Source organism: Chaetodon trifascialis, chromosome 7, assembly GCF_039877785.1.
Source record: "Chaetodon trifascialis isolate fChaTrf1 chromosome 7, fChaTrf1.hap1, whole genome shotgun sequence".
Taxonomy (NCBI): Eukaryota; Metazoa; Chordata; class Actinopteri; order Chaetodontiformes; family Chaetodontidae; genus Chaetodon; species Chaetodon trifascialis.
In genome coordinates, this window is record NC_092062.1 from 1,962,320 (window position 1) to 1,976,414 (window position 14,095).

Consider the following 14,095-nt stretch of genomic DNA (forward strand, 5'->3'; position numbering starts at 1 on the left):
ACAGTTACAGGAATCGTTTGATTGCAGTGATTGCCTCAAAAGATTGTGCAACAAAATATTAAGTTAAGGGTACCACCATTTTTGTCCAGGCCTGTTTCATGAGTTTATTTTTTTAAATAATTCTGTTGAAGCATTGTTGAAAAGCAATGTCTGACTTTCATTGGTTAAATTTCAGAGAATTTTTATTTATAATAGTAAAAGAATCCTACTGCCATAAAAAAGTACTGTTGCTAGTAGTCTTATTGAGAAAAACTAACTACTGACATGCTTGTATTGTATTGCACTTGAGAATACTATTGCACCTGAGAAAAATACTATTTCACTTGGGAAATACTGGGTCTATGTAAATGCACTATATATAGTTTATAAGAATACAGTTGCCATTGTGGATAATAAATAGTGTTATTGCACAGTAGAGAGAAATATACAACTTAGAAATGTATTAAGTGCACCAGGTGAAATGGATAAATGTGAGCAGATATTAGCATTTGAGGAGATATTAGCATTGAAACAGTAGTGCAAACAAAAAGTGGGTATGATGTAGAATTGAGAAAGACAGCATCACACAGTGCTACATTACATGATGCTGGAGTTAAAAAAGTCTGACAGCTGCTGGGATTAAGGACCTGCAGTAGCGTTCTTTCTTACAGACTGGATGCAGCACTCATTGAAGGAGCTGCTTAAGCCCCCCCATTGTCTCATGCGGGGGGTGGGATGGGCACTCCTTGATGGATGTCAGTTTGGCTAACATCCTCTTCTCACCCACCCCCTCAATGGTGTCAAGAGGGCAGTCCAGAACAGACCCGGCTCTCCTGACCAGTTTGTTAAGTCTTTTTCTGTCCCCCTCAGAGCTCCCACTGCCCCAGCAGACTGTACAGAAAACTGCAGAGTCATGTGTTTATATGCAGGTGGTTCAGTCCAGAAAGAAAGAAAGAAATCCCTTTATTAGTCACAATTTAACACAACATGCGAAGTTAGGGAGGGGAAACTGCACACGCCATGCATATGTGAAATTTTTTTCTCCATGTTTAATCCATCCTGATAAGTCCTTCTTCTGCGGCAGACCAGGAGCAGTGGCCAGCCAGCTTTTGTCACCATTGGTCAGGTGATGAGCTTCTTGCATGTTTTTAGTGGGGGTATTTTATGGAGGATACCCCAGGTGAACACGGCCTTTTCCTCGAGCAGCAGGCACTGAAGGCATGGTGGAGGACACGCCACCAGCACCCACAGCGGGATTCAAACCGGGACCTTCTAGCTGTGAGGCAACAGTGTTACCACCTGTTCCACCATGCCATCAGAAGAGGGGAAGAAGAAGAGGAGATATAAGCTGTGTCTCCCCTCTCTCATCATGGGCATGGATGGATGGGACATACCCGACGACAATGTCTCCATCAGCGGCTTTCAGACTGTTTGGGCCAACCGGGATTGCACTGAGAGCGGTAAGCGTAAAGGAGGGGGACTCGGCATTCTAGTCAACAATCAATGGTGTAATCATGGTCACATTACCATCAAGGAACGTATCTGTTGCCCAGACATTCAACTGTTGGCTGCTGGGCTCAGGCCATATTATTTGCCCAGGGAGTTTTCACATGCCATTATCGTAGCTGTTTACACCCCCCTGTCCATTGCTATCCAAATAACAAGTTTTCTGACTCTGCGATAGTTGGATGTATCAGTAAGGGTGATGAGGATGAGTACAGGGCTGCTGTGGACAACTTTGTCACTTGGTGTGAACAGAACCATCTGCAACTAAATGTGGCAAAGACTAAGCATGCTGTTGCATGCTAGGGCAGCAGGCTGAGGATGGCAGACGCCAACAGACTCAACAAACTGATCCGCAAGGCCAGTAATGTCGTGGGAATAGAGTATGACTCTCTAATGGTGGTGTCAGAGAGGAGGATGCTGACTAAGCTACGGACTACCTTGGAAAACGTCTCACACCCATGATGTGCTGGTCAGGCACAAGAGTACTTTCAGTGAGAGACTCATCCCACCAAAATGCACAACTGAACCCCACAGAAAACCATTCCTGTCTGTGGCCATCAAACTGTACAACTCCTCCCTCTGAATAGCCCTTGGACTTTTTCACTCCCTGTCAGATCACTCATATTTATACTGCAGTCCACTGTTGACCTTATTCAATATTCATGTTACTGTTGTTCAAAACAAAGCACAAACCTATTGTAAATACTCTTTTTATTATCTATTTCTGCTTTTGTCTATGTGTATACTTATAGTTCTCAGTGTATATATGTGTGTGTGTGTGTGTGTGTGTGTGTGTGTGTGTGTGTGTGTGTGTATATATATATATATATATATATATATATATATATATGTTCTAATTTTATCCCTGTAATGTGCACCTGTAACAAAAACAATTTCCCCTTGGGGATCAATAAAGTAATTCTGATTCCGATTCTGATCAGTTGACAAAGTTGGTTACAACCTCCCTGTATTCCAATTTGTTCCCCTGTGACACACATCCAATGATGACTGAATCATCAGACAACTTCTGGGTGTGACGGCTGTTGGTGTTGTGTCTGAAGTGCGTTGTGTAGAGGGTGAAGAGGAAAGGGAAGAGCACTGTCCCCTGTGGAGTCCCACAGCTGCAAACTACAGTACCACATCAGACACACAGTCGCAAAGCCTCACATACTGTGATCTGTTGGTGTTGGTGTTGAAGATGGGTAGCAGATAGGGTCCCTAAGCAGTCTGGAGCTGATGCCATCTGGGCCTGTAGCTTTCCTCGCCCTCCTTATATGTGCGTGTGTGTGTGTGTATGTGATGTAGGAGGTGGATTATTGGGTCTTCCTCTTTTTACCAGATCATCCCTTCCTCCCTAACACATCTACAGGTGCTGTGTTTGTGTGAGAAAATCTCCCTGTTTGAAGCTGGGTTAAGTCAAGCTGTCAACTCCTTGTCTGGATGTAAACATAGAATGGCAACTAGCTGGTCTAGACAGGCTGATAGACAGGCAGCCAGGAGTGACTTCAGGGCCAAATCAATAACCTCAATACTTCATTGTTCTCTCATTTTGTTTTTTCTTTTGGACTACAGTTACAATTACAACATAAGCTATTACCCTGCTGTATTCTTTTTGTTTTTAACTGTCCATTTCTGGTGCTGATAGCTGTGTTATTAATGTACAGTTCTTCCTTACATTTGCTGCCAGTCAAACATTAGGGTCAGGCTTTCTTTATGCTCACTCATTATTTACATTCTCTCTCCCTTTCTATCTCTCCAACTCAGTCAGCTGGCTGTGGGTGTTTAACTCCTTCAGTTGAATCACATTTTGCTATGACCTTTGTGAGTCAGTCATCTCACTGCTGTCAAGGTTCCCTTCTCTGGTGCTCTCTGCTGCTGTCAATTATCATTTCAGTGAAATCAATGCCACCCTCTTCCACAGCATTCACTTCCATTCCTCATTCAGCATCCAGGGATCATTCCACTGTGTTCATCATAAGCTTCACCATCACACTTCAGTCCAGTGAGGTCTTATCAACAAATTCAACTCACATTCTTTAATTTATTTTCATTATGAGCACATATCAAATAAATTAATTTGATCATTCTTTAAGTTGCTGTTTCAATTGTGTCTCTACCGTTTGAAATACTGTTAACCATCAATCATTACAAAGCTGCTGAGCTACAGATAAAATCATTATTTTATGATCACATCCTCCGACTAAAAGAACGTACAACAAATACGGTTAATAACTGCAGCTGTGATTGAGATCGGTTGTACTCAAATAATGATGATGATGATGATGATGAGGATGACAGAATATGTGTATGGTTGACAAATTCAAATACAAGATCGTTACCATCTAAATGAGCTGCAAACATATTTATGCTGTAAATTGTCAATAATAGAGTTTATTGCTGATATTTTACTATAAAATAAAATAAAGACATGTTTGCAACTCATTTAGATGGAAGAATAGGTGTGTGTTGTTCAGCATCTACATTTACAATCGTGTGACTGCGCTGGAATGCATTTGGTGCAGGTTTTTATTATGGCAATAAGGTTAAGTGATTTCAACTTTGTTTCTGAAAAATCCTGTTTTTTTATGGAGAATGTCTCCAAATACGTTTCCAATGTGCCACTATTGTAACTGAGTATCAGAAATAGCCAGTCAAAGGCATGAATCAGAGTTGCGGCTAATCTCTTCATCAGTGCGAACAAAACATGGAAGCATAGCTGCTGAAATGTAAAAATGACCAGTGTCATTTTCATGTTGTTATTGTGGGGGTATACTAGACAATGTTTACATGCCTTTGTTTTATTTTTTATACCTTGGTGCACAACCTCTGTTCGCTGTCTGAAACAGCCCCTTTTAAGGCCCATTTCTTTAAGGCCCCCCACTTGAAAAGCCCAGTCTACTCGATCACTCAGCTGTTTCCAGTCTTCTTCATGCGCTCTGCTCCACGTGTGTCCTAACTCAACTAACTGAGTTTAGCTGCACCTCTACTACGAGTATCACCACAACCGCTTCTAAACCAAAAACATCACAACCCTACATGTCCATCAGATATCAAGGATAAATGAATAACATCTGCAACCAAGATAATAGGTTTTCTTGATGTTTTCCTCAGGTAAATAGTGCCATTCTCTCTGTCATGAAATGTTTGGTTGATATTAATGAATAAATGTTTGTCTTTACATACTGTATGACATATGTAGAGAATGTGCTACAGATCGCACAAACCCAGGACTGTTTTTAGAGGACGCACACACATTACACCGAATCACGGCGATGAGCGCATGTTCAGCAGGAACATTAGCGTGGCAGTGCTGAATGTGCGCTCTCTTTTAAACAAGACTTTTTTAATGAATGATTTGATTTTAGATTATAAGTTAGACTGTCTTCTTTTAAGCGAGACATGGCTTGGCACTGATGCACCTGTTGTTCTCACCGAGGCTTCCCCACCAAAACTAGAGGGGATAGAAAAGGAGGCGGAACTGCTTCGATCACAAATAACGCATTGACCTCAAATGGAGTCAGTCACACATCATTTGAGCACCACGGTTTTGTTTTTAGCAGCCCTCCCATTATCTGTATTACTGTATATAGACCACCCCATTATCAGTGAATTCTTTGAGCTTTTATCAATCATTCACACTTATAACAGGATTTTGATAACTGGTGATTTTAATCTAAATGTTGATAATGCCTCGGATCCAATATCCAGAGGATTTTTTAACCTTTTAAATTGTTAAGATTTTAAGCAGCACGTCACATAGCCAACTCACAATAGAGGACACACCCTGGACCTAGTCATAACCCATGGCCTGTCCATTGGTGTGTCCTCTGTTGTCGACCTGTGTCTGACCACTACTGCGTGTTTTTTAACATCACCAGTTTTAACCATCGGGAGGCCCCCATTGCGAACAGTGAGGAGGCGCTACCTAACTTCTGAAGTGGCTGCAAACTTTATTTAGATTTGACAGAGCACTCCTGCTGAAATTTTACCTGCACTCTGTGATTTTATTGTTGATAATTTTAACAACAGTTCCCGTTCTCCACCTTTGATATTTTAACAAGCACAAATTTTAATAAAACTTTTAACATGCCATCTGACGCTCTTTGTCAGAACTTTGCAGACCACTTCAGAACCAAATTCAAGGACATCAGATCCAGCCTTTTATCCCAACAAGTTTTATCTGTTAGCACACTGGAATTGTTGTCCTTGCCTGAGGAAACACTGGAGAGGTTTGCCCTGGTTGATGTGAGGACACTTAGTAAGTAAGTAAACCCAAAGACCTGCCTTTTAGATCCAATTTCCACATCACTTTTAAAATCATTTTATGGATTCTTCGAGGAACAGCTTTTAAACATTATGAATTGCTCTCTTCAGATGGGCGTCTTCCCCACTGCTTTTAAAACAGCTGTGGTGAAGCCCCTTCTGAAGAAGAGCACTTTAGACCCCAACGTTTTTAATAACTACCAACCTGTATCCAACTTACCCTTTTTGAGTAAAATTCTAGAAAAACTGTTTTTTAACCGAGTCAATGACTTTTTAAACAGAAACAACATGTTAGAGAGACATCAGTCTGGTTAGGATGAACCACAGTACTGAGACAGCACTTTTAAAGATTTTAAACAACATCAGGTGGAACAAGAAACTCACAGTCTTGGTTCTACTGGATCTAAGCACCACTTTTGATGCAGTAGACCATCATATTTAATTAAATAGACTCAGACACCTGGTTGACCTCTCTGGTACTGTTTTTATGTGGTCCCACTCTTATCTCACAGAGTGATGTTTTTATGTAAGTATGGATACATGTTCCTCAGGTCCAATTCTTTTTAATCTTTACATGCTCCTCTTGGGGACGTGATCAGGAGACTTGGCATCAGTTTCCATAGCTACGCTGATGATTCACAGCTGTACATTGCCGTGTCTCCTGATGACACAGGGCCAATAGATACCCTTTTTAACTGCATTTTAGATATCAAGTCATGGATGGCAGGGAATTTCCAACAGCTCAACCGGGACAAAACAGAGGTTTTAGTTATGGGTCCTGAGACCAGACTGAGACATTTTTACCAAAACTACAAAATTTCAAACCAACACAATCCGTAAAAAACCTGGGCATGATTTTTGACTCTCAGCTGACTTTTATCCCACATATCAAAAATATAACAAAAATGGGCTTTTGTCATCTTAAGAACATAGCCAGAGTCTGCCCGTTTCTCTCTCAGGCCAGCACAGAGGTGCTAATGCATGCTTTTATGGCCTGTCATTTAGATTACTGTAATGTCCTGCTCTCTGGTCTTCCCAAAAAGAGTATTTCAACCCTCCAATTGCTGCAAAACTCAGCTGCATGCGTGCTGACGAAGACCAGAGGGCGGGAGCACATTACACCCGTTTTAGAGTCACTGCATTGGCTCCCTGTCTGCTTCAGGGCAGGATTTTAAGTTTCTTTTACTAGTTTTTAAATGTCTTAACGGCCTTGCGCCCTCTTACTAATCTGACCTGCTTTTACCTTATCAACCCTTGCGGACCCTGAGGTCCTCTGGAACCGGCCTTTGATCCATACCAAAGGCCAGAACTAAAACCCACGGTGAGGCGGCATTTAGCCACTATGCTCCACACCTGTGGAACAGCCTGCCGGAGAGTGAACTTGTAGTTTTTTATTAGCTGTGGCCACTGCTAGTAACGTAAGAAAAACTACAGGATTCAAGGGACATTTAGAATAGATAAAAATGTATGATTAATTTGTGATTAATCGCGAGTTAACTATGACATTCATGAGATTAATCGTGATTAAATATTTTAATCGATTGACAGCACTAATAATTTGTTAATTTATTTTAGTTACTTTATATCATGCCTTTTACTTTTAACTCCAGTATTTCCTGTTTCCTCAGGGGGGTCCCCCACACTGAGAGTTGTGTCTGGTCTGCTGCTGGGGGTGCTGTTCCAGGGTCCCTTTGGTCCGGCTGAACGGGGGCTCCCCACCTTAGTGTGGGGGTCCACCTGTCTGTCGGAGTCAGGAAGGCCCTGATGCCGGCGCCCCCTGTGGTCATAGTCTGCGACAACTCTCAGTGTGGACGGTCCTAAAGGTGGCATTTTCCTTGATCGTCAGTGCCTTGCCATGTCTCACTACTGCGTGTGTGTTTGTGTGTGTGTGTGTGTGTGTGTGTGTGTGTGTGTGTGTGTGTGTGTGTGTGTGTGTAGTTGTGGGTGTGCATATGTACACACGGAGGGTGGGAGGGATGGGTTTTCTCTTTTTTAATGTTTTCCTTTATAGTGTTTTTAACCGTTGTAAAGCACTTTGTGTTCCATTTTATCATGTATGAAAAGTGCTACATACAATGAACAAAAATATAAACGCAACACTTTTGTTTTTGCTCCCATTTTTCATGAGCTGAGCTCAAAGATCTAAAACTTTTTCTGTATACACAAAAGATCCATTTCTCTAAAATATTGTTGACAAATCTGTGTAAATCTGTGTTAGTGAGCAAGATAATCCATCCCACCTCACAGGTGTGACATATCCTGATGCTGATTAGACAGCATGATTATTGCACAGGTGTGCCTTAGGCTGGCCACAATAAAAGGCCACTCTAAAATGTTCAGTTTTATCACACAGCACAATGCCACAGATGTTGCAAGTTTTGAGGGAGCGTCCAATTGGCATGCTGACTGCAGGAATGTCCACCAGAGCTGTTGCCCGTGAATTGAATGTTCATTTCTCTACCATAAGCCATCTCCAAAGGCATTTCAGACAATTTGGCAGTACATCCAATCGCAGACCACGTGTAATCACGCCAGTCCAGGACCTCCACATCCAGCATGTTCACCTCCAAGATCATCTGAGACCAGCCACCCGGACAGCTGCTGCAACAATCAGTTTGCATAACCAAAGAATTTCTGCACAAACTGTCAGAAACCATCTCAGGGAAGCTCATCTGCATGCTCATCGTCCTCATCGGGGTCTTGACCTGACTGCAGTTCGTCGTCGTAATCGACTTGAGTGGGCAAATGCTCACATTCGATGGCGTCTGGCATGTTGGAGAGGTGTTCTCTTCACAGATGAATCCCGGTTTTCACTGTTCAGGGCAGATGGCGGACAGCGTGTATGGTGTTGTGTGGGTGAGCGGTTTGCTGATGTCAACGTTGTGGAATGAGTGGCCCATGGTGGCGGTGGAGCCATTCATCCACAACCATCACCTCATGTTGCAGCATGATGATGCACGGCCCCATGTTGCAAGGATCTGCACACAATTCTTGGACGCTGAAAATATCCCAGTTCTTGCATGGCCAGCATACTTACTGGACATGTCACCCATTGAGCATGTTTGGGATGCTCTGATTGGTTTTCTGACCCCCACAGACCCCCCCAATAAAGCAAAACTGCACATTTCAGAGTGGCCTTTTATTGTGGCCAGCCTAAGGCACACCTGTGCAATAATCATAATGTCTAATCAGCATCTTGCTGTGCCATACCTGTGAGGTGGGATGGATTATCTCGGCAAAGGAGAAGTGCTCACTCACACAGATTTACACATATTTGTGAACAATATTTGAGAGAAATGAATCTTTTGTGTATATAAAAAATGTTTTAGATCTTTGAGTTCAGCTCATAAAAAATGGGAGCAAAAACAAAAATGTTGCGTTTATATTTTTGTTCAGTGTAAATAAAGTTTGATTTGATTTGATATAAAGGTCTCTGAAGTAGAAAGCACTACATAAGTAACATGTTACCAGTAATATTAGAGTTCCCAAAACACAGTATGTCATGTAAACACTTTCAGTGATGGTCAGAATGTATGGAAGTAACTCTTGAATCATTTGTAGGGAACCCTGGCAGCACATGATGTCAGCCAAGAGGAAAGTGTGTTTACCTGGTAGAGTTCAATGCGCTGCTCAGACACTCGGGCCGCAGGGTTCTGAAGACGGAAGATCCTGAGCTCAGCCTTCACCAAATTGGAGGCATTCTTCTCCATGGGGGACACATCAAACGTCAGCCGCCTGAAGTAAGGGTTGAAATGTGTAGCAGAGATGACATCTACAAAAAAGACCAGAGAATGGCTGATTGAGGATATGTGTGTGACAGACAGAGAGAGGCCAGAGAAAGGGGAGGATATTTACAACTGTGCAAGTTTAAGGTTCGCTTTGACATTGAGGCATTTAGTTGACATCTTAGCTGGAGTGATCTATTCAGTATTCCTTTATTCGTCCCGCGAGGGGAAATTCCAAATTCCAACTACACTGAGATGAGGATCAAGTCTCTGATCAAAATGACAGTAAGGAAAGATCTGGACCTCACTGCTGTAACCACAGATAAGAGAACAAAGGAGAAAAAAGGGCTCTGCCTCTAAATAGGCCTCTATAAATATCTTACATTTGCCCATTAGTGTAAATACTACTGTTTGACTAAAAATACATTTTTGGAGGACATGGTCAACAATTTTATCAGATGAGGGCTACACCAGTAATTTAGTACTGCACTCAAAATTGAAGTTTCAGAGCTTCATCCTAAATATCATAACTTTTATTCTAGTATGGGTTAAACTCCAAAAACACTCCACTCCCTTCCCCGTAATGCAACTTTATAACATTTTAATAAGACTGTTCCTGCATGGTAAACACCCACATCTTTTAAACTCCACACCTTCAGTCTGATGCTTATGCTATGTTGAAAAAGTGCAGTCACCCAAACCAAGATAACTCATCAGGTTATTTTGTCAGACTTCACAAAGGTCTTCCAGAGCCATGTTACACAACTATGATCACAGGATTAGTACTCCCTGGGACCGATAAACAGTTGTCATGTATAAAGACCGTGGAGTACACCTTTAAAGATCAGTTTAAATGCTGAATATTTCTACTGGCATCAGACTTTTACAGGCTAGATTAGTGGAACCCTGACACCCAAAGCCAAATAACACACAGCCTGTTAGTATATCAGCAGTTATGCACAGAAGCAGCAACACAATCCTTCTCATATACTACTTAGAACCATGTGTGAAAGTGTTTGACAGACGCTTACACATGACCAGGGTGGCACGTGCAGCACTGACAGCCATATGTATTGCCATGTCTGACAGATGCTGTGGAACACACACACATGTACATTGCAATACTGGAAACCATGTGTGTGGTGGAGTAGTGTTTGACAGTGTCCCACAGCACTGTGAATTAGGAGGCCCACAGGTCTTAAATTGATGGCTGTAATGTAAGGCAGAAGCTTGGGATTAGCAAAACATTGCGGTTTGTTTAGAGAGAGTGTACAACCGCAGTAACCAACTGACACACAGACTGGGACCAACTGACAGAAGCAGGCAGAGTAAGAGAGAAAGTTTTTTCACACACTTTTTCAATACATTTGAATATGGCCATTTTTGAACATTGCTTTGGTAATATTGTTTCTGACTTCTAACTGTGATTTGTAACTGTGAACTTTTAAGGAAAGGACAGACTGTCTGGTTTTCTGTATAAAACAGTTTTCTACTGTCCAATATATGTTTAGCTGCTCACAAAATACATCTAGCATTATATTTGACCAATGTACACAAATCGATCAAATGAATGAACTACAAGGGAAAGTGAACAGTTCACTCTTCTATGATGTGCTAATCTGCAAGTGCAACCACTATACTATGTCTGGATATATTTCCAAAACTATTAGAATTATAAATAAGATACGGTTGTGCCTAGCTGAAGCCTCATCATCTCAGTTGTACATTTATGTACTTCTAAATTGGGAATATTGATGTACTCATGAATGTGGATTGTGATATAAAGTGCTCACATTTCTACAATTGGCTATATATTTGTAATTACTGAATTTTACTATCGACCTGATTTTAAGATGCATGGACCAGAGGCCCAGAAGAATATGAAGCTGGTTTGAAGTGTCAGGGAAAAAATGTGAATGTTACTGACATATTGTAACTTTGAGAAGCTTCCTTGGCAACTTTACACATATTTTTGATAGAATTAATGAATAGACACTTATTTTCAATTAACATTGGAAAGAGTAAGTTCTGGCAATTCCAGCAGTTTGTGTATGTTGGAAACTGAGTAAATTTGGTGATCATTTACTTGTTTACTTGCTAAATGAGAAAAAGTTACATCCTGAGTGGATTTGTAGTATGTAAGTGACAAGTCAGCAGAAACACACTGTAGCAGAAGCATGACACCTACAGAAATATTTACTGTCTGATGCAGCTTCTGACTGTTTGTTCAGCCAACTCTCAAGATTCTCAGAGTCACCTGTGAAATACCCCTGCAGCTGCTGTGTTTCAACATGGTGATGTTGTCTAAGAATTCTTTCTCCCTATTTATCCCTAGTTTAACCTGTCAGGCAGACATTGGACGAGAGGCAGGGTGCTCTGGACAGATCACAGGGCTGACACACACAGAATCACATTCACACTTAAAGTCACACCTACAGGCAATTTGAAATTTTCAGTTCACCCAACACAATGGGTTGTTTGCAGATGATGTCACATCACTCTTGTTGTGGCGTGAACTGCAGATGGAGGGCCATAAGTGATTTTCTACATAGGAAGCACTATAGCATACACTCAAAATACCCATGTTTTGCATTATTTACAGTTGCTCAGATTGATCATACCAAGAAACCAGAAGGAGCTTTTATTGAGCACCAAATGTTGTTGTTCATAAGGGTGAAAACTGCACGAAATTGACTGAAAAACACAGGAAACTGAAAGTTTGTCATTCGTTTAATCCACAGAACAATAAAAGCTATGCACCCTTGAAAAAAACCTGACCATAGTCATCCCAGAGCAGTTTTGTACTGAGGTCTTGGACCCAACTATCAGACTCACAGAAATATGGACTCACAAAAGCAGACGACAGACTGCTATAGTTCAAAAGGTTTAATCCAGGCAAAGGTCGGTACACGGGCAGGCAATCCAATAAGGCAGAGGTATCTAAAACAGAAGGCAGAAGAGTGGTCAAAGAACAATGAGATGGTCGAAACACACACTAGGAATTCAGATACAAAGGATGCTAGAACTCTCACATGAAGGCAAAGAAGATCTGGCACAGGAGGAAGGGAAGACACAGACTAAATAAACTAGGAGGGAGGTAGCACAGGTGAAGCACATTGGGGTGGGGCAGACTGTGGCTGTGTCCCAATTCAGGGGCTGCATCCTTCGGAGGACCCTTCCTACGCAGCCCACGGAGGACCCGGCCCACGGAGGACGCGGAGGCTCCTCCATCGGCCGTATCAACCATCGGTAAATGGGACGGTCTAGCCTTCGGAGCATTTCCTGATTGCGTCACGACCATAGACATAATATACGTAGACGCCTCATTACGTGCTGGAGCGTAATCCAGCATCGCTGCCATATTGGGTGGGTCTCCGCTAGCACCAGAGCCAACCGAAGTCAACGTAAAGAGCGCAACAATGCCCCTATTTTATTTATTTATTTTATTTTATTTAGCTTCCCAGCCCCAGTTACAAGCTTAACAGGGTAGTGTAAGACGCTGGAATGACCTGGACTTTTAAAGCTAACTTTTCTAGGCCTTAAAAAAAAGAAAGAAGGAAAAAATGTGCTGAGCAGGTATATATGGGAGCTTTGTATGTATGTATATGATGTATATGTATTAAAATCAGTGTATTTTACAAACATCAGCAGTTTCAGTCCAGGCTATTATGGAATCTTTGTCATCCTAAAGCTGTGAACAGTTGTTTAAATTTAGACACGTCAGGCCAGACGGTGTGTGTGTGTGTGTGTGTGTGTGTGTGTGTGTGTGTGTGTGTGTGTGTGTGTGTGTGTGTTTGAAAGCAGCAGTGGACTGTGGGCCGACACACATGATGAGTTGGCCAAAAAGAAAAAACCTTCCTCGTTTCGACAGTTTGTTTAATACACATGTCAACAGGTTATGCGAGATGTCTGGTTTTTGTGCATGTGTTGTGTGCTTTATTTCTTTTCTTTATTAAAATCTAAAATTAATTCATTTATACATTTATTAATATGCCATACCATATGTCTATATTACATGTATGCTCTTTAACAAAGACAATGACAGTATTTCAGCATGAAAGCATTTGTTTTTAATGTGTGACAGCGTCCTGTATCATAACTACATCTCTGACGTTTGTAACAAACCAAACCGTGTGGAAATCGGGTAAAAATTAGAGGAGTTATGATGATAATTGTAGCTGGACATACACCTTCCTCCATAGAAATAAGTGCACTGGGGACGCATAGGAGACCCATCCAAGATGGCGGCCACGCTGAACGTCAGCTCCAATAGGAAGCGGCAGTCAATGAGGCGTCTACGTATATTATGTCTATGGTCACAACGTCATAACTTCTTCCCTCCTAACCCGGCAAAGACACACGTACGAAGACAAAAATTTAACAGACGACGGAAACATAACAGACAGACGACAATGGAGCCAGAGGTTTTGCGACACCGGCGGCTCGTTTATATCCGGCTGGGAGAGCGCCGTCAGGAGGTAACATTAACCGGCTATTTTAACCCATATTAATGTTCATACATTACCCGTTAATAAACGATACCGTTTAGTGACAAACGCTTGCCATATAAACTATGGACTGACATATATGTCATTTAACCATGAGTCTTGATACAGGGTTCT

At 41.8% G+C, this 14,095-nt stretch overlaps 1 protein-coding gene across 2 annotated transcripts in view; it reads right to left on the reverse strand.

Moving 5' to 3' along the window:
• Positions 1–14,095, reverse strand: part of tgfb2 (transforming growth factor, beta 2) — a 121,803-nt gene that overhangs the window by 37,660 nt on the left and 70,048 nt on the right. For both annotated transcript variants that reach the window (XM_070966547.1, XM_070966548.1), the window contains exon 2: positions 9,357–9,520. In XM_070966547.1, the coding sequence (XP_070822648.1) occupies positions 9,357–9,520 (164 nt within the window). The remainder of the gene's footprint in view (positions 1–9,356; positions 9,521–14,095) is intronic.